The sequence below is a fragment of the Arachis ipaensis genome, chromosome B2 (genome assembly GCF_059453495.1).
Source record: "Arachis ipaensis isolate K30076 ecotype BB chromosome B2, ASM5945349v1, whole genome shotgun sequence".
In the NCBI taxonomy this organism is placed as follows: Eukaryota; Viridiplantae; Streptophyta; class Magnoliopsida; order Fabales; family Fabaceae; genus Arachis; species Arachis ipaensis.
In genome coordinates this window covers 3,683,037-3,703,784 of record NC_142437.1, presented here as the reverse complement: position 1 = coordinate 3,703,784, position 20,748 = coordinate 3,683,037, and the positions used below count along the sequence as shown (strand labels likewise).

Below are 20,748 nucleotides of genomic sequence, written 5' to 3'. Positions count from 1 at the left end.
AAAGTCATACCCAGAGGTGGGTTCGCTGCCTCGCCTTCCCTCCCTTACCACTCTACATATCCATTACTTTCATAATCTGGAGACATTGGAGTGCAATGAGCTTCTCCGCCTCACCTCCCTCCAACAACTACACATTTTATCCTGTCATAAGCTGGAGAATATGGAAGGAGAAAAGCTGCCTCCCTCTCTCTTACTACTTCAACTTAACGGCTGTGGTTTGCTGGGCAATCACTGCAAGAACAAGCATCAACAAATTTGGTCCAAAATTTCCCACATCCCCACCATTCAAGTCAATGGCAGACAAATTTTCTGAGAACAGATTTTTGAGCAGGTAATTCTCTAACCTTCATGTTTGTCATGCTACCAACAATGAAATTCACACATGCATAAATTTCCTTTTCCTTCAAGTAAATTTTTTTTCTCTTTCTTTAAACAACATTAACCACTTGAACTCATATGCCAACTGCAAAATTTGCATTCTTTTCTTTCATTTATCGGAAAAGCTCTCAGTTTGCTGAGGTAATTAAACAAATATCCTTTATTACTCTGAGAAACAGTCTTTGCTATATGAAACACTTGTTAACTCTCATATTTTATTAAAAAAATCGCATTTAAAGAGGTAGATAAGAATTACCCTAAACAAATATTGAACGATATGGAACATCTTTTCTGTGTATCCAACATTTGGGTTTTTTTTTTTTTTAAAACAAATCGATGTATCAAATTTATTGTTTTTACAATCTTCTATGGGTAGCTTGTGCACATATCGAGATGTAATCTTATACATTGGCTATACATCTTCATTTAATTCTAAGTTCATTTGAGGTGGTAATTAAGCTCGATTGATGTGTTGGGAACCAGAAACTGTGTTTTCTGATTTTGGCTTCAAGTTATTGAAAAGCAAAGACATGATGGAGAAAGTTGGTGGCACTCATTATTGAAAAGCTTTTGTTGTTGTTGGTATATTTTTCTATTCCTGTTTATAATTTTCTTTCTTTTTTGCTTTTTTCACAGAGAAAAAATAAATCATAACTTGATTTGTGGAAAGGAAAGAGTTATAAAATTGTGTTTCTGTCTGGCAATTCTGTATGATCATAGATTGAATCTTAAATAAAATAAATAGTAGTAGATGCTTATTATAATAAGCTATTTCTAATACTAAGAAAAGGTTCTGTAATAATAACTATTTCTTCCTTTTTGGATTTGGACACGTTATCAAACAGATTTCCCAAGGTGACAAAGAATATGCTTTCCACATTTGAAGATGACAATCATGTACCTGAAATAGTCGAAGAAGTTGTAGTGATGCCATCCACAACAATTTCGTTCCTATCAACTTCACTCAATATGGTGTGAGCAGTTTGTACATATATCAAACCAATGGGTGTCATTTCCTTTCACTGTTGTCTCTAAAATCAAACCAATGATCGAACATTGTGTTCATGAGGTTCTGACATAATTATGTGTGTGGTTTTTGTGATGACAAACACTAAGTTTTGAAATGTTTTTTAATTTGTGTTTCAGGAAGTACACTTGAGGTTTGGTAACCATATCTTAATTATCTTCATTCAGTCCGAAATTCATCCTTACAATTTTAGCTTCAGGTTGGTATAGTTACTCTATTCCTCCTTACAATTTACTTTTTCTATTTTTGTTGGGAGAAAGATAAAGAGATGATGCTAGCTTGATATGAGAAGGAATTAGTTATGTGTAGTTCAGGGAAAGATGGTGTCTCTACCTTTCCATTTTTTGATGTATATGCTACACTAAATGTACTATAACTGCTGCCAAAGCTCTTACAATGCCAAAACTGCAATTCAGTGGAGCTTGTAAATTTAAACTAAAAGATGTATATCCGTGATCTTTTAACTAGCTCTCGATTTCTCTTTAGCTAAGCGCAAAGAAGTTTCCAAAAAAAGTATCATTTTTAATGCATTCAAGTTTATTACATGAATTTATAAATACATCTATGTTGTTATTCATTGTGCAACCTTTTTGACAATTGCAGGTTGGGGAGCATGTATATACTTGCGTAAAAATTTTTCTCGTCTCTTTTGACACTTAGTCGTGCTAACTACGTGAATAATATGCACTTTGATATGGATTAATTTTGATGTAATGGACCTTAATCTTCATTACCATATTATTATTGGAATGATAATTTTTTTTTTCTTTTTGGGTTGATTATGCAGTCATTACAAATCTGCAGTTGGGGAGTGGTTCAATCTTGGATTGTGCTAAAATTTTGATAGCGAGTTTTGGATATACATTTTCATTCTTAATGGTTAGACGATTATGATAAAATTTGGAGGATGAGATATGGCTTGCGCGTGCAAAGTAGCTCTGGTTCTGTAAATTTTTCATGTTTTTGGTTCACATTTATATGTATTGATGCTTGGTTGTTTTGACTTGATGTAAGCATTTGATTTGTGCACTTATTTGAGATTCTCTTGTATCCCTACTTGATTATAGCGGTACTTCTTTTTTGGTCCGAATGACCCGTGGTTTTTACCTCTCACATTGAGAGGGTTTTCCACGTTAAAATTTGGTGTCTTGTCCTTATTTTTATTTTTTTAGATTCTGTTATTCAATCACTTATTCACTTCCACTGTTTTGTGTATTATTACGCCAATTATTCTCTCAAGCAGCTATTCTAATTGATGAGGTATTTGCCAAATCATTATTTTCTGGTTTCTAAATTTGAAAAGTTTTGCTTTCTAACTTGTAATATTTGGAATTTGTGTGTTTTTGCAATAGAAATAGTACTTCTTTTCCAAAAAAGAAGAATGAAAGAAAATACTTATACAATTTTATGAGACACTATCTATGTATTAGTGAGATTTTATATGAATAAATATAATAATTATTTCCTCAGAGGATTCTTATTTGCTAGGAAGTATTTCTTAAGAAGTATCTTGTAGGAAAGATTAATCCTGGGATAGAAACAAACACATAGAACTACAGTTAAGAGAAATTCTAGAAGGAATAAGAGAGAATAAGGAATTTCTGAAGTAAAAATGAAATGAATCCGAGTTTTTTAGAACTGTAATAACCAGAAAAAAAAAATAAACAGATAAGCCGGTGGGACCCACTCTTAGATTTTTACTTTCTTCTTTCCCTAACCCTAGCCACACACTCTCTCACTCACCTCCCGCTGCCGCACACACCCTCACTCGCCTCACTCTCTTCCCCACAACACACACACCCAAACTTGACGGAAAAAGAAAGAAAGAAAAGGAAAAGAGAGAAGAGGGAGACCGCAAAAAAGAGAAGGGAGGAGGAAGGAGGGAGCTGTCCACACCGAGTCACCACGCGAGGAGAGAGAGAGCCGCGCCTCATCACCGCTGGCCTGGAGCCCGCCGTTCGTCTCGCGTTGCGTCGCCATCAGGGGCCAGAATCGAGAGAGATGCGTCTGAGAGAGGGGACGAGCGCGAGAGAGGAGACGCGGAAGAAGGACTGCCGCCGTTCTGCCCCGTCGCCGAGCTGCTGCGCCGCCGCTACCACCGCTGGGTTTCCGGGAAGAGGAGCTCGAACGGGAGAGAGAGAACGAGAGAGAGAGTTCGCAGAAAGAGAAACATCACTATACACGAACAGAGGGGGGATAAGGAACTCGCTGGAGGAGAGGGAGACTCGTCGCCGTGCCTCTAGTCGCCAGGAACGGCGCTAACGTCGCCGGAAAACACGCCGGAGCTTCCAAACTCATCGGCAACACTACCTTGCCACTGTTCTGAATTTTATCTGCCTGTCTCTATATTCGATTTGAAATGACTTCCTGGTGTTGTGGTCATTATCGCTGTGGTGAGACGCACTTTGGGTTTGGTCTCTTCGGTCCGTTAGGACCATGCTGTGACCGATAAGCTTTTGGCTTATGCTATTACGAGTTTTTAACTATATTTATAAAACTATTATTGAAAAACTTTGATTTGATTAGAATAATTGATTTATTATAGATGAATAATTATTTTTATGAAATTCATACTTTAGAAATTTTACATGAGACAATATATATGTTTGATTAAGCTTTATATTAATTTAGAATATTGATTTTATTCGAATATATATTCCTGAAATATTAACGTATTTGTTGGCACTCACTTTTAAATTATGAAATATGTTTTTATGATTGAAAAAAAATGATTTGAAAAGATTTCTGATAAGAAAGTATTATCTGATTGATTTGATTCGATACTTTATATATTTGAGAGATTAAAGATTTATTGTATTTGAGATTATATGTTTTGAATTGGTTTGGGAGGCTCGTATTAGAAAACTGTAGTTAACGGTGGTTATGACGTTAACTTAGATGCATCTGACTCAGACTCCAGCCAGCAGGGGTGTTGCTAGCCTAACGTGTAGGCCACACGTTAGATCTGTTATTCTGTTAGGACACACAAGAGGAAAGGGCTACCCATAGAGGTGGAGCCGCCTATGTGTGGACTTTTGATTTGATTTCTGTATGAGAACTCCCTTATTGATTCACCTATTATTATCAACTATTATTTTCTAATTAATATTACTTTGATAATGATATTTATATGGTCTCAAGTCGATTATAAATGTATTGTCTAGTCACTGAGTTGCAAAACTTACTCCTTTTTTTTTAAAAATATTTTTCAGGAACAAATATTTGACTATGTGAGACTTTCTATTCAAGAGTAACGGTCTGCAATGAGTACCTATTTCTTGTCGAATTCCTAGTAGTATATGCTCCATATGTCACAGGCAGGGTCCAACTATTCTTAATTATTTTAATTTTTGTTAAAATGTAAAACTATTTATTTTAGAACTTGTAAAATATTTGTAACTTTCTTATTCAATTTATATTTGAGTATACTAGGCTTGCTATAGGATTATTTTCCTGAGCGCCAGTCATGGCTCATTTTGGGCTGTGACAAGAACGTTGTAGCAAACTCTGAATCTAACTCTCTTTTGGGTCTGTAAATATATTTGACAAAATATATTACGAATTGTATGTTTCAAATTTTAAACACACTTGAAAAATGATATGGATAGTAAGAAATAATAAAGATAACATGTTTTAGGTTAGAAATATATCTTCTTGAATTTTGGCATTCTTGCATCTCGAGCATTATATTTTTCTAACATATCTAAGTTTTTTTCCCCTTTTTTTTAAACCACTAATAATATCATTCATTAAATCTTTTAGTACTTAGAGTGAATATATATAAGGAACTTCTATATTCCTCTGCAATTAAACATTAGATTCGCTGTGATGCATTATTCTTTCATTTCTTTCTTTTTTTTTTTCTCCTGTTTGATGTTGTTTGTTCTAAACACTTCCATTATAAAATTGGTGAAATCATAAGATATAATTTATAAAGATAAGGGATTTCTTTATTAAAATTAGATAAGAATTTCACTCATTTTTATTTTGTTATTAATTTGTTGCCTAATGGATCTACCTCTTTTGACGGTGCTGCGTCTTCATTGTTAACACGGGTTACTTGTGCAGCAAGCTTCTCTTCGTTCTCAGCTTGTTTCTCTTGCTGTGTTAACTTCTTTTTGTTTTCCTCTTCCCTGTGCAAGTCACTAACAAAGAAGAATATACTAAATATATTTAATTAATTTCCATAAAGACTAGTTTCCGAGTTCGCTTTGTTCTCACTTTTGCTTTTTGAATACTTTGTTTCATCCTTCAAAGAAGAATATGAAAAAGAAGTAAAGAGAAAACCCAGTATTGCACTCCACGCGATGCCAAAGTCCTTTTGCTGAGGAATCTTTATGTTTGTATCTCGCTATATGCCCATTATTGCTGAATACCTTGCAAGCATTATTACAATATTGCTCTCTCTTCGTTACATTCTGAAATTCCAATTACGCATTGATTAATTTCCTGCTGTTGTGATCATCACGTCATGGCTGGAGCACTTGTTGCCGGAGCTTTTCTATCTGGCTTCATCAACGTTGTTTTGGATAGGCTCATTTCACGTGAGTTTGTCAACTTGGTGGTGGGTAAGAAGCTGAACCGACAGTTGGTTGAGAGGCTGCAGACTGCTCTCTTGGCTGCTGAAGCTCTGGTCGCCGACGCGGAGCAGAAACAGTTTGGAAACGAACTTGTGAGGAAATGGCTCGATAGTCTCAGGGATGCTGTCTACACTGCTGATGACTTGCTGGACCGTGTCTTAATCAGAAAAGAAATTCGCAAGAAGGTACACATTCCTCTTCCTCCCTTCCTTAATTTGTCTAATAGAAAGAGGGCGACTAAGATAGAAGATGTGGTAAAAAGAATAGAAGATCTTGAGAAACGCAAAGATACCCTTGGTCTCAAAGAGATTCCAACGGGAAGCTCCTCATGGAGACCTCCTTCCACTTCTCTTGTGAAGGGGAATGTGTTTGGCAGGGATGGTGACCAACAGGCACTAATAAAGATGCTCAATGACAACAATGATCATACCTTGTCCGTCATCTCTATTGTTGGTATGGGCGGGGTTGGTAAAACTACTTTAGCACAATGCCTGTACAACAACAAGGATTTGATGGATGGGGTCGATCTGAAAGCATGGATTTGTGTTTCTGAAAATTTTGATATTGTTGAGACTACAAAGAATGTTATAAAGGGGATCTCTTCAGGTGTTTGTAGTCTTGACAGCTTTGATTTACTTCAACAAGATTTGAAGGAAAAACTATCAAAAAAGAAGTTCTTCATTGTTTTGGATGATGTTTGGAGTGAAGATGCTGACAAGTGGAATAGTTTTATCGTCCCTTTCCAACATGGGAGAAAAGGAAGCACTATTCTTCTAACTACCCGCATGGTAAATGTTGGTCGAACAGTCCAACACTATAACTCTTACACCCTTAATCAACTGTCAGATGATGATTGTTGGTCTATTTTTGCGGACAATGCATCCTTTCCTGAATCAAATGGGAGCTCAGAACTGGAAGGAATAGGTAGAAAGATTGTTGAGAGGTGTGATGGCTTGCCGTTTGCTGCAGAAACACTTGGACGCTTGTTGCGCTCAGAGCGTCGTGTTGAAGAATGGAATCAAATACTATCGAGTGACATTTGGGAATTTCCTATGACATACAGTAAGATCGTTCCTGCGCTATTAATAAGTTACTATCATCTGCCTGCTCATTCAAAACGTTGCTTTGTTTATTGTTCATTGTATCCCAAACATTATAAACTTGATAAAGATGAATTAATCTTGCTGTGGATGGCTGAAGATCTTTTACAATCACCAAGGAGGGGACAGACTCTAGAAGAAGTTGGTTGCGAGTGTTTCGATGGCTTGGTTTCAAGACTATTCTTCAAGCAGGTCGAGAATGATGATGAGAAGTATTTTGTGATGCATGATCTCATGCATGACTTGGCAACTTTTCTTGCTGGGGATCTTTATTGTAGATTCTCAGAAGAACTTGGTGAAAAGGAAGAGATGAGTATTCTAACTCGTCATTTGTCATACGCTGATTCAATCCCTGAAAAATCATTCTCCTCTAATAAAATAAAATCTTTGAGGACATTACTGTATACCGATCATGCAGCTGGTTTCTGGAAAGCACGCGCAATATTGCCACCTCACACATTGTCAAAGAATAAATACCTGAGAGTTTTATCGTTTGATAGACTCAATATATTTCGTGATTCAATAGCTAAATTGATCCAACTGCGCTATTTGGATCTTTCTTGGAGTGATATTGAGGTATTGCCCGAGTCATTGTGCAACTTGTGCAATCTACAAACTTTAAAGTTAGCAGGTTGTTCAAAGCTGACTATGCTGCCCAATGACATGTATAAGCTTGTGAATTTGCGGCATCTTGATATAAGGGATACTCGTCTGAAAGAAATGCCAAAAGGAATGGGCCAATTGAAACAGTTGCACATCTTAAGTTACTACATCGTAGGCAAGTCTGAAGAGAATGGAATCCAAGAGCTAGGAGGGCTTTTAAATCTTCATGCATCACTTGAGATTCGGAAATTGGAGAATGTGGTTGATGCCAATGAGGCAAGGAATGCAAGGATAATAGATAAGAAGCACATTGAGGAGTTATTGTTGAAATGGTCTTCAGGTGATGATATGGTTTCAAACACACATAGTGATGAACAAGACATACTCCAGGGCTTGCAACCGCACCGTGTCTTGAAAGTGTTAGAAATTGATGGATACAAAGGTAAAATATTTCCAGATTGGATGGGGCATTCCTTGTACCAAAACATGACAAGTGTATCTCTCAAGTCTTGCAAGAATTGCTGCATGCTGCCTTCACTTGGACAGCTGCCTTCTCTTAAGTCCCTGTGCATCGAAAGTTTTAATGAGCTGAAGAGCATTGGCAAGGAGTTTTACAAGAATGAAGGCCATCAACATTCTTCGCCTATTGCACCGTTTCCCTCACTGGAGCGTTTGCAGTTTCACAACATGCCATGTTGGGAGGAGTGGCACTTACCTGACTCAGAAGCCTTTCCTCAGCTTAAGAGCCTTCAAATAAGAGATTGTCCAATGTTAAAGGGAGATATGGTTAATCAGGTATTAATGAGAATTTCCTCATCAGATGTTTCCAAAGTGCGAGAACTGGAAATATTAGATTATGAAGGATTGTATAAAAAGATGAGAGTTGTTGGGGGTTCGTCTGTTATATCCTTGGGGGACAATTGTTTCTCCAGATCATTGCAAAAGCTCAGAATCGTGAGTTGCAGCAAACTGGAATTCCCGCAGCAACAACAGAAGTGTGATTTGGTCGATCTACAAATATCTGAAAGCGGTGATTCACTGACCTCATTGTCGTTGGATGCCTTTCCCAATCTCGAGAATCTCCAGATATACAAGTGTTCAAATCTGGAATCAGTTTCAATGTCAGAGCCACCACACGCTGCTCTCCAACGTCTCAGAATCCTTAAGTGCGACAAATTTGTGTCATTTCCGGAAGAAGGACTGGCTACGCCCAACTTGACTCATCTCGATGTTAGCAGGTGCTCGAAGTTGGAGGCATTGCCACGTGGCATGAATACTCTTCTCCCAAATTTAGAGTCTCTGGACATACGAGGTTGCCCAAACATTTGCAGGTTGCCAGAGGGTGGTTTGCCGCCTAACCTGAAAGAGCTTAGTGTTGGAGATTGCGAGCAACAGCTGAGGGGTGTATCATGGTTGGGCAACTTGGACAACCTCACTCGTCTCACCATCTCAGGTCGTCACAGTGGGAGGATAATAAAGTCATACCCAGAGCTGGATTCGCTGCCTCGCCTTCCCTCCCTTACCACTCTACATATCCAAGACTTTTATGAACAGGAGACATTGGAGTGCAACGAGCTTCTCCGCCTCACCTCCCTCCAACAACTACACATTTCATACTGTAAGAAGCTGAAGAATATGGAAGGAGAAAATCTGCCTCCCTCTCTCTTACTCCTCAAAATTTACGACTGTGGTTTGCTGGGCGAAGACTGCAAGAACAAGCATCAACAAATTTGGTCTAAAATTTCCCACATCCCCACCATTGAAGTCGATGACGACCAAATTTTCTGAGCAGGTAATTCTCTAACCTTCATGTTTCTCATGCTACCACAATTAAGTTCACACATGCATAAATTTCCTTTTCCTGCGAGTTATAAAATTGTGTTTCTGTCTTTGTCAATTCTTTATGATCATGGAGTCGCTGTTTTTCCAAGATTCATGTAGGATAGTGAAAAGAATCAGCATGCATAAGGTGTTAAGTTTTTTGCCCATAGATTGAATCTTACATGAAATAAATAGTAGTAGATGCCTATAATAAGCTATTTCCAATACCAAGAAAAGGTTCTGTAATAAACTAATAATAACTATTTCTTCCTTTTTGGTTTTGGGGACGTTATCAAATAGATTTCCCTAGGTGATGAAGATATGTAGCTAACTCAGACAAGATTCAAAGAATATGCTTTTCATATTTGAAGATGATAATCATGTACCTGAAGTAGTCGAAGAAGTTGTAGTGAGTGCAGTTTGTACATATATCAAACCGATCAGTGTCATTTAAAACTTTTCACCGTTGACTCTAAAATCAAACTAATAATCAAACATTGTGTTCATGAGGTTCTGACATAATTGTGTGTGTGGTTTTTGTGATGAAAAACACTAAGTCAAAATATTTTTTAATTTGTGTTTCAGGAAGTACATATTGAGGTCTGGTAACCATATCTACATTATCTTCATTCAATCCAAAGTTCATCAGAAGAGTGCTCTGTAATTTTAGCTTCAGGTTGGCGTAGATTCCTTTCCTCCTTGCAATTTACTTTTCCTATTTTTATTGGAGTAATAAAAAAAGATGATAATAGGTTGGTTTGAGAAGGAATTATATGTAGTTCAGGGAAAGGTGGTGTTTCTACTTTTCTTATTTTTTAATGTATATGCTAAACTAAATGTGCTATAAATATAAACTTAATTTTGGTTCTTTAACTGCTGCCAAAGCTGTTACAACGCCAAAACTTCAAATCAGTGGTGGAGCTTGTAACTTTAAACAAAAAGATGTAACATTTCTAATGCATTCAAGTTTATTACTCGAATTTATAAAGACCTCTGTAATATCGTTATTCATTAATAAATCTGTGATCAAAGACAATCTTGATAATCTTTCTCCTTGTTGAAGAAAATATTAGGTCGGGGATTTCAGTGTTTGATCGCTTGTGGATTCTGCTGGGAGTGTCAAGCTTACTAGCTCCTCTTTTGAAAATTATGTGAGTTCTTAAACTACACGTCTAGTCTAATAATTGATTTTTTTGTTCAAGCATTTCATGAAGATGATCATACTTTTACTAAATTGATAATTTAAGTTTTTCAATTTTGTGATCATACTCGAATAACATGCACTTCGGTATGGATTAGTTTGATGTAATGGACCTCAATTTTCATTACCATATTGTTGCTAGAATGATAATTCTTTTTCTTCTTTTTGGGTTGATTATGCAGTCACTGTAAGTCTGCAGTTGGGGAGTGGTTCAATGGTAGTTTGGGCTGAAATTTCGATAGCAAGTTCTGAATGTACTTTTTTGTTCCGAATGATTGGAGGATTAAGATAAGATTTGGAGGGTGATATATGGCTTCGGTGCGCAAAGTAACTCTGGTTTTGTAAATTTTTCATGTTTTTGGTTCACATTTATATGCTATGGTGCTTGATTGTTTTGACTTAATGTAAGCATTTTATTTGTTTACTTATTTGAGATTCTCTTGTATTCTTACTTAATTATAGTGGTACTTCTTTTTTGGTCTGAATGACCGGTAGTTTTTACCTCTCACATTAAGAGGATTTTCCACATTAAAAATTTTGGTCTTGTGTTTCTATTTTTATTTTTTTGGCTTCTGTTATTCGATCGCTGTCAGTGTTTTGTGTATTGTTATTCCAATTATTCTCTCAAGCAGCTATTCCAATTGATGAGGCATTTACCAAATCAATGTGTCCTGTTTTTAAAATTGAAAAGTTTTGCTAATTTGTGTGCTTTTGCAACAGAAGAAGTTCTTCTCTTCGAAAAAGAAGAAAGAAAGAAAATACTTGCACAATTTTATATGAGACATTATATATGAATTATGTTTTATTAACTGTTAAGCTTGTCATGTCCAGTGACTTGTATAATAGAGTGTAAATTTTGTTATTAAATTCTCTTTTCACTTTGTTTTTCTAATATATCGCCATTATTATGGAAAATATTATTGGTTAACCAAACCATTTGTAATTTCAGCCTTATCAATTACATTCAATCTCAGTTTTTAACATAGTACAGTAGTTTAATGCAAGAAGCATAATCTATATATAGTATAATGCCAATGAGCAGTGAAAAGTTTGGCCCTTATGTTTCATGTATTTAACACCAAGTGAAATTAACACATTACAAGTTACAAAGGACCTGATCTCTCAAACCTTACCAAAACCTCAGAATTACAAGCTTATAACACATAACACTCTTTTAAACCAAAATAGTTTTACATTGCAACATCCATAGCTCTATGTTGCCCTGCGTTACTCTTTGAACTAATAATCTTGGACACAGATGATGCTGCTTTAAACCTCTTAGTCCTCATTCTCTTCTTGCTCTTTGCTAATCTCTTCTCCAAATCCTTAACCCTTTCTGTCAAATCTGATATCACTTTCAATTGTTCATTCCCAGCATCAAGCAATCTGTCCATCATATTTCTCAGCTTCTCATTTTCTTCCAATAATTCAGCATCACCTTTGTTGAGTTTCCACTATGTTCAGCAACATGATCTAACTCTTTTGATAATGCTGTGTCTTCATTGTTAACACCGGTTACTAGTGCAGCAAGCTTGTCTTCATTCTCATTCGGTACTTGCTGTGTTGAGTTCTTTATATTCTCCTCTTCCCTATGTGAGACACCAAGTTCTGCAGCGCTTCTCGCGGACTCCACAGTTGACAACTCAGCTTTATTTCCAGTTTCCTCTTCACATTTCAATTGCTATATCTCGCTGCGCATCGCCTTTCAAGATCTTAGTAACACATACCTGAATAGTATCCAACTTCAGCAGGAGCCTCATTATATTCTCTCCAAGTGCGATCCTCTGCTTCTTATCATTTTGTACATCAGAAGAGTGCTCAAACGCTTGAATAGAAGCTTTGACATTAGTCAACTCCTTACTGACTAAGGCTATCTGCTTCAATTTCTTCAATGGCTCTGATCTCCTCACTTGGTAACCGTGATACACAGCTTGAATTAAAATGGCAGCATCAACATCTGATAAAGCCTCTCTCTCCTATCCGCCTTTGCCGGTTGAGTTGCTCGAGTCAGCTTACTAGCCTCTTCCATCATCTTCTCTTCTCCATTTTGTGCCTTCTTTTCTTCATTATCTCCAACTGAACAATTCTCATCTGCACCCTTGTCTCCATGGGTCTTATTTTCAGTCACCTGAATGGTTTCCTCTTTTGGTTGAACTTCCTTGCTGACATCTGCTACATTCGCAAGGCTTGAATCCGGCTGCGCTGCGCTACAATACAGAGATTGAGAGACACTATATATAGCAAAGTTCACCTAACAGCCTAACGGCTAGTTATCAAATATAATAGCATAACAGCAACTAACCTATTGCTAACTACCATTTTCATTCTCTTCATTAATAAAGACATCCCTGAATTCTTTGCTGCCGGTTCAAGAGTAAGACAGGCTGCTTCTGCCATGAATCTGTGACGTAATATTGATCACATTCTCATGAATTTAACGTCTATGCATGCATGTATATTTATAAATTAAAGCAAAGTGGCCACAGCACATAAAACATAACTCAGATGATCCTCCAGAGAAAGAAGAAGTAATTAATGGAAAATTGCAAAGGAGAATTCACCTAGTGGCCAGTGAAGCTTCGGTGGTGTGCCTTTGACGTTTTACCACTTAATACCATTTTTTCAACTTTCCATATCCTTAGCAAATTCAGGTGTTCATGTATGTCTTCTTCATATCAACATCAAAAACATTCAAAGGCTATCCATCCCTCATCACTCAACTTTGCCTCCTTTTAATTTGTTGGACTTGGTTGAACTACCATTGCCATTGCGATCGTCATCAAATATTTTGTCTGTAAGTTGCTCAGCTGTTATATCATGCAGAAATAAATACATATTTTTTTTCCAAAAAATACACATAATTTTTAATCCAAATATGCACCTTTTAATTCACATACACAAATCCAATTTGGTTGCTCAAAATACTTATGATTAGGAGATATAATATCATGTGATCCAATATTATTTTTCTTATGAGTACATAGGAAGTGCATTATCGGTCTATTGTTGTGGTCATTTAGTAGATATGACAGCCAAATGCCTTAGAGAAGCAATGATGTTGGAAGAAGAAGAGCTCAGAACTAAGACAAGACAATGAAGCTGCTGAAGTTTCTTAACACCGGAGTATGAAATTGATGAAGTTTTTGGAAACAGGCACTGATGTAATTGTCAAGTTAGACTGCTTACATTACACCCTTTGGGTACGGCCTTTTACCAAATCTTGCGGTAGCTGCCCTTTTTCTTTTTAAATAGTTCACTACCTTTATTTTTCAGTGTATCTTGATATAAATTTCAAATATATTACATAATTAATATATCAAATTTCTAGATGATAGATATTCTTGGAGAAAAGAGTGTAGTTAGTTTCTTAAATTAAATAAGTAAAATAAAGCTTAAGATAATGTAGTTAGTTACCTGTAAGTAAAGCATTGTATCAACTTCGCAGTGATTCAGCTCATTGGCTGTTACTTGTTTGAAAAATTAAATTGTCTCTATGCATCATGTAATTTAAAACGAAGTAAATAGCCATTTTAACCAAAAACAAATTTCAAAAATTGGTAATGTTGACCAAAAAAAGTTTGAAACCTTCCTCAAGTTGTCATTTTAATTTGTTGCATTTCTCGGAATCAAAAACACAAAAATGATCAGAGTTCCAAACAAACTAAGCATAAGAGATTAAGAAAAATGACCTTGAAGCCACTGAGTAAACACTTTTACCAACCCATTTTAACCTCACACCACCATTATATCATTATATGCATTGAATACTCTGTCAGTCATCCTTTTGATATTTGAATACTCTGTTTCATCCTTCAAAGAAGAATATAAAAATGAAGTAACGTGCAAAGCCAGCTATGCACTGCACTGCTTACAATTATTTTATGTTACCACGTGATGCCAACATCTCTTTGCTGTGTGCCTATTGCAAAATACCTTGCAAGCATCATTGCAATATTGCTCTCTCTTCCTTACATTCTAATCATTCACTGATTAATTTGCTGTTGTGATCTGTATCATATCATGGCTGAAGCACTTGTTGTTGGAGCTTTAGTTTCTGGCTTCGCCAATGTTGTTCTTGACAGGCTCATTTCACCTGAGTTTGTCAACTTGGTGGTGGGCAAGAAGCTGGACCGGAAGCTGGTTGAGAGGCTCAAGACTGCTATCTTGGCTGCCAAAGCTCTCGCTGCTGATGCTGAGCAGAAGCAGTTTGGAAACGAACTCGTGAGGGAGTGGCTTGATAGTTTCAAGGATGCTCTCTACACTGCTGATGACTTGCTGGACCGTCTCTTTATCAAAGCTGAAATTCGCAGTAAGGCACGCATTCGTCTTCCTCACTTCCTTGATTTGCCTCATAGGAAGTCTAATAGGGAGATGATGACTAAGATAGAAGAGGTGGTTGAAAGAATAGTAGATCTTGAGACTCGCAAAGATACCCTTGGTCTCAAAGAGATTCCAACGGCTAGCTCCTCATGGAGACCTCCAACCACTTCTCTTGTCAAAGGGAATGTGTTCGGCAGGGATGCTGACCAACAGGCACTAATCAAGATGCTCAATGACAACAATCATCATAACTTGTCTGTCATCTCTATTATTGGTATGGGAGGGGTTGGTAAAACTACTTTAGCACAATGCCTGTACAACAATAAGGATTTGATGCACGGGGTTGATCTGAAAGCATGGATTTGTGTTTCTGAAAATTTTGATGTTGTTGACACTACAAAGAATGTTATAAAGGGGATCTCTTCAGGTGTTTGTAGTCTTGACGGCTTTGATTTACTTCAACAACATTTAAAGGAAAAACTGTCAGAAAAGAAGTTCTTCATTGTTTTGGATGATGTTTGGAATGAAGATGCTGACAAGTGGAATAGTTTTATCACCCCTTTTCAACATGGGAGAAAGGGAAGCACTATTCTTCTAACTACCCGCAAGGTAAATGTTGGTCCAATAGTTCACTATAACTCTTATGCTCTCATGGGACTGTCAGATGATTATTGTTGGTCTATTTTTACGGATAATGCATCCTTTCCTGAGTCAAATGGGAGCTCGGAACTGGAAAGAATAGGTAAAAAGATTGTCAAGAGGTGTGATGGCTTACCGTTAGCTGCAGAAACACTTGGACGCTTGTTGCGCTCAGAGCGTCGTGTTGAAGAATGGAACAAAATACTATTGAGTGACATCTGGGAATTTCGTCTGGCAAATTGTAAGATTGTTCCTGCATTGTTATTAAGTTACCATCATCTGCCTACTCATTTAAAACGTTGCTTTGTTTATTGTTCATTGTATCCCAAAGATCATAAACTTGATAAAGATGAATTAATCTTGTTGTGGATGGCTGAAAACCTTTTACAACCACCAAGGAGGGGACAGACATTAGAAGAAGTTGGTTGCGAGTGTTTTAATGACTTGGTTTCAAGACTATTCTTCAAGCAGGTCGAGAATGATGATGAGAAGTATTTTGTGATGCATGATCTCATGCATGACTTGGCAATTTTTCTTGCTGGAAAATTTTGTTGTAGACTATCTGAAGAACTTGGTGAAAAGGAAGAGATGAGTATTTTAACTCGTCATTTGTCATGCGATAATTCAATCCCTAAGAAAACATGCTCCTCTAGTAAAATAAAATCTTTGAGGACATTATTATGTATCAATCATGGACGTTTATTTAGGGAAGAAGGCGCAATGTTACCGTGTGACATATTGTCAAAGAATAAATACCTGAGAGTTTTATCCCTTGATATACCTAATGTATTTCCTGATTCAATAGGTAAACTGATCCAACTGCGCTATTTGGATCTTTCTTGGAGTGATATTGAGGTATTGCCTCAGTCGTTATGCAACTTTTGCAATCTACAAACTTTAAAGTTAGTAGGTTGTTCAAAGCTGACTATGCTGCCCAATGGCATGTATAATCTTGTGAATTTGCGGCATCTTGATATAAGGGGTACTCATTTGAAAGAAATGCCAAAAGGAATGGGCAAATTAAAACAGTTGCACATTTTAAGTTACTACATCGTAGGCAAGTCTGAAGACAATGGAATCCAAGAGCTAGGAGGGCTTTTAAATCTTCGTGCATCACTTCAGATTTGGAAATTGGAGAATGTGGTTGATGCCAATCAGGCAAGGAATGCAAGGATAATAGATAAGAAGCACATTGAGTACTTAATACTGAAATGGTCTTCAGGTGATGATATGGTTTCAAACACACATACTGATGGACAAGATATTCTCCACGCCTTGCAACCGCACCATGTCTTGAAAAAGTGTTGAGAATCAAGGGATACAAAGGTAAAATGTTTCCAGATTGGTTGGGGCGTTGTTCCTACAGCAATATGACACAGGTATCTCTAGAGTATTGCAGGAATTGCTACATGCTGCCTTCACTTGGACAGCTGCCATCTCTTAAGTCCCTAAGCATTCAAGGTTTTCGTCAGCTGAAGAGCATTGGCATGGAGTTTTACAAGAATGAAGGCGATCAACATTCTTCGCCTATTGCACCGTTTCCCTCACTGGAGTCATTGGAATTTGATAACATGGCATGTTGGGAGGAGTGGCACTTACCTGATTCTTGTTACAAACATATAAGGTTATTGAAATTTTTTTCTTTATACCTTGGTATTATTATGACCATATCTTCATCATGCCTCACAGATTCAGACTCTGTTGTTACTTCTTCATGAAGCAATACCACTGGAAGCTCCATAATAGGTTCCGAATCTTCATGTTGTTCTTGACCCTTGGAAACTGTTCTCCTTAGATTCAGATGCTGTGGTGTCCTCATCAAGCAAAACCATTGGTATTTCCACAACGGCTTCCACTTCCTCCACTTCATGATGCTGTGGTTCAGTCTTCGAAAATTTTGTTTCATCATTCTTGTTGAATTCAGATGCTGCAATATCCTCATCAACCACCCCCACCAGAAGCTCCACAATAGATTCCACATCTTCAAGCCTTGTTTCCCCACATCATCCTTCACAAATTCAGTTGTATCTTCATCGAGCACTCCCGCTGGCAAGTTCTGGATGTAATTTTTAGTTCCAAATGGTTGGAGGATTAAGATAAGATTTGGACGATGAGATATGTCTTGCATGCACAAAGTAGCTCTGGTTTTGTAAACTTTTCATGTTTTTGGTTCACATTTATATGCTGTGGTGCTTGATTGTTTTGACTTAATGTAAGCATTTGATTTGTTTACTTATTTGAGATTCTTTTGTATCCTTAATTATTAGAGTGGTATTTCTTTTTTTGGTCTAAATGACCCGTGGTTTTTACCTCTCATGTTAAGAGGGTTTTTCACGTTAAAATTTTGGTCTCTTGTTTCTATTTTTTTTTACTTCTATTATTCGATCACTGTTTTGTATATTGTTATCCCAATTATTCTCTCAAGCAGCTATTCCAATTGATGAGGCATTCGCCAAATCAATGTGTTCTGCTTTTAAGTACCTCTTTTTTCGAGATCTCAACCTTCACCCAGCCTGATGATTCCTCAGAAGATTGAACCTCTTCCATCTGCAGTTTGGGCCCCGGTTGAGTGTCTTTTGTAGCAACACCACATTGCTTCGAACACTATTGTTCCTTCTTCATCAAGCAACCCCATTAGACGCTCCATCATACGTTCCATATCTTCATCCCGCTTCACAGATTTGGACTCTATTGTTTCTTCTTCATCAAGCAATCCAATTGGAAGCTCCATAATAGGTTCCACTTCCTCCTCTTCATGATCTGGTTCACGCTTTTGTTCCACCATCCTTGTTGAATTCAGATGCTGCAATATCCTCATCAAGTGGTGTTCATTTGGTGCCACAGTAGGTTCTTCTGCCACGTTCAATGCCAGATCAAGTGGTGACTGAAATTCAATTCTATCTTTTCCCATCATATCATCATTAATGCCCACAGAAGAATCCTCACATGATACTGCAACTTTCTCTTCTGGTTGATCCTTCACATGTTCTTCATTTTGTAAATTTGCCGAAATGTCTTCAACAGGCTTCTTGTCTATGAACTCATTCGTCTGCTGCTGAGATCTCTTGGCCATTACAGAATCAAGCCTTTGTTGAAAGCATGTAAGCTTTCTTGCCAGAGATTTTCTCGTTTCCCTGAAACTTGGATGCAAGCCCTGGTATATAAATTGAATACCACGTGAGTGTAACATTGATCAAGGACAAGGAAGCTAACTAAGACTCTAAATAATCCTCCTAATGCATATGTATCTAATCATTTGCAAATCACAATTATCGCACGTGATTGTAATGTAAAGCCATTCATCAAAAAAATAGTGAAACAAATACATACTTGATGCAACATTTTATTACCAAATCAAGGTATATTGAAAAGAAATTGCTGATTTGATATTAGGTAAACAGCATCAGTAACACATACCTGAATAATATCCAATTTCAGCAGGAGCTTCATTATATTCTCTCCAAGTGCGATCCTCTGCTTCTCATTATTTTGTAGATCAGAAGAGTGCTCAAACGCTTGAAATAGAAGCTTTGACATTAGTCAACTCCTTACTGACTTCTCTGCTACAATACAAAGAATGAGAGACACTATATATAGCAAAGGTCACCTAACAGCCTGATGGCTAGTTATCAAATATAATAGCAACAACAGCAACTAACCTATTGCTAACTACCATTTTCATTCTCTTCACCAATAAAGACATCACTGAATTCTTTGCTGCGGGTTCAAGAGTAAGACAGGCTGCTCCCGCCATGAATCGGTGACATAATATTGATCCCATTCTCATGAGTTTAGTGTGTATGCATGTCAGTTAGTTAATTAAAGGAAAGATATCTTACTTGTAATTAAATTTCAAACATATCCAATGTACTATCCATCCTAAGGTGTAATGCAAGTTTATGATTAGCTTGATTTATGTGCACTTCATCACAAGATGATGTCTCTGTCTTTTCCACTAATTAATGAAATTAATAATGCATCAGCATTTACTAATATAGTTTAAAATTAAATAATTTTATTTTTTAGTAAAAATAGTACTCTCATTTGTATTCTAGTATTTTTTTTATGCAGCACACACATTTAAATCTAGTATATTATAAATTAAAGCAAACTGCAGCACATAAAACATAACTCAGATGATCCTCCAGATCAGTAGCGAAGAAAGAAGTAATTAATGAAAAGTTGCAAAGGAGAATTCATCGTAGTGATGCTTCAATGGCGTGTCTTTGACCACTTAATACCATTCTTCCAACTTTCCATGCATATGCTTAGCTGGTATTCATTATGTCTTCTTCGTATCAACGTCAAGAAACATTCAAAGGCTTCCATCCCTAATCACTCAACTATCATTGCCATCCTCATCAAATATCTGCTAAGCTGCTATGTTAGACTGAAAATACTCATGATTAGGAGATATAATACTATGTGATTCAAAATTATTTTTCTTACATGAGTACATCGGAAGTGCATTATTAGTTTATTGTTGTGTTCATTTAGTAGAGATGACAGCCAGAAGCAATGATGTTTGAAGAAGAAGAGCTCAGAACTAAGACAAGACAACAAAGTTGCTGAAGTTGTTTGACATCTTCACCGTGATTGCATGGTTGCATTTGTCAAGTTCTTAACACTGGAGTATGAAAATTGATAAAGTTTTTAGAAACAGCCACTGTTATAAATGTCATGTTAGACTGCTTGCATTACACCCTTTGAGTTCGGCCTCTCACCAAACCTTGTGTTAATGCGAGATGCAATGCACCAACTGCCCTTTTTCTTTTCAAATAATTCACTCCCTTTATTTTTCGGTGTATGTTGATATAAATTTCAAACATATTACATCATTAATATATCAAATTTCCAAATTGATAGATGTTCTTGGAAAAAAGAGTGTAGTTAGTTTCTTAAATTAAATAAGTAAAATAAAGCTTAAGATGATGTAGTTAGTTACCGGTGAGGCTGTGAGTAAAGATTGTATCAACTTTGCAGTGATTCAGTTTATTGGCTGTTACTTGTTTGAAAAATTAAATTGTCTCAATGCATCATGTAATTTAAAACGAAGTAAATTGCCATTTTAACAAAAAA

General features: G+C 36.7%; 4 protein-coding genes across 8 annotated transcripts in view; all 4 read left to right on the top strand.

Annotated features, from left to right (window-relative positions):
- Window positions 1-95: 95 nt before the first annotated feature.
- On the top strand, window positions 96-2,544 carry LOC148572843 (uncharacterized). Its single transcript, XM_088505549.1, has 4 exons — window positions 96-331; window positions 1,224-1,350; window positions 1,525-1,604; window positions 2,193-2,544. The coding sequence occupies exons 1-4, from the start codon at window positions 96-98 to the stop codon at window positions 2,239-2,241; spliced, it is 492 nt and encodes a 163-aa protein (XP_088361675.1). The 3' UTR covers window positions 2,242-2,544.
- A 358-nt stretch (window positions 2,545-2,902) lies between these two features.
- On the top strand, window positions 2,903-11,228 carry LOC107622995 (putative disease resistance RPP13-like protein 1). 4 transcript variants are annotated; one of them, XM_088504608.1, is made up of 5 exons: window positions 2,903-3,798; window positions 4,618-9,480; window positions 10,095-10,185; window positions 10,583-10,660; window positions 10,893-11,228. In XM_088504608.1, exon 2 carries the CDS (start codon window positions 5,877-5,879, stop codon window positions 9,474-9,476), a length of 3,600 nt encoding a protein of 1,199 aa, XP_088360734.1. In that variant the 5' UTR covers window positions 2,903-3,798; window positions 4,618-5,876; the 3' UTR covers window positions 9,477-9,480; window positions 10,095-10,185; window positions 10,583-10,660; window positions 10,893-11,228. The 4 variants fall into 4 exon arrangements, with proteins under 4 accessions (XP_088360734.1, XP_020970039.2, XP_088360733.1 ...); XM_021114380.2 differs by having other exon boundaries at window positions 2,908-9,480; XM_088504607.1 differs by having other exon boundaries at window positions 2,908-9,480; window positions 10,573-10,660.
- A 946-nt stretch (window positions 11,229-12,174) lies between these two features.
- Window positions 12,175-20,748, top strand: part of LOC107623011 (protein WHAT'S THIS FACTOR 1, chloroplastic) — a 51,212-nt gene continuing 42,638 nt past the window's right edge. The window contains exons 1-2 of one of the 2 annotated variants that reach the window (XM_088504604.1): window positions 12,175-12,315; window positions 18,748-19,004. The gene's annotated coding sequence lies outside the window, so the exon portion shown is untranslated. The remainder of the gene's footprint in view (window positions 12,316-18,747; window positions 19,005-20,748) is intronic. The other variant, XM_088504603.1, reaches the window with a different exon arrangement.
- On the top strand, window positions 14,652-16,966 carry LOC107626604 (putative disease resistance RPP13-like protein 1). The gene is made up of 2 exons (XM_088504602.1): window positions 14,652-16,836; window positions 16,892-16,966. The coding sequence occupies exons 1-2, from the start codon at window positions 14,731-14,733 to the stop codon at window positions 16,964-16,966; spliced, it is 2,181 nt and encodes a 726-aa protein (XP_088360728.1). The 5' UTR covers window positions 14,652-14,730.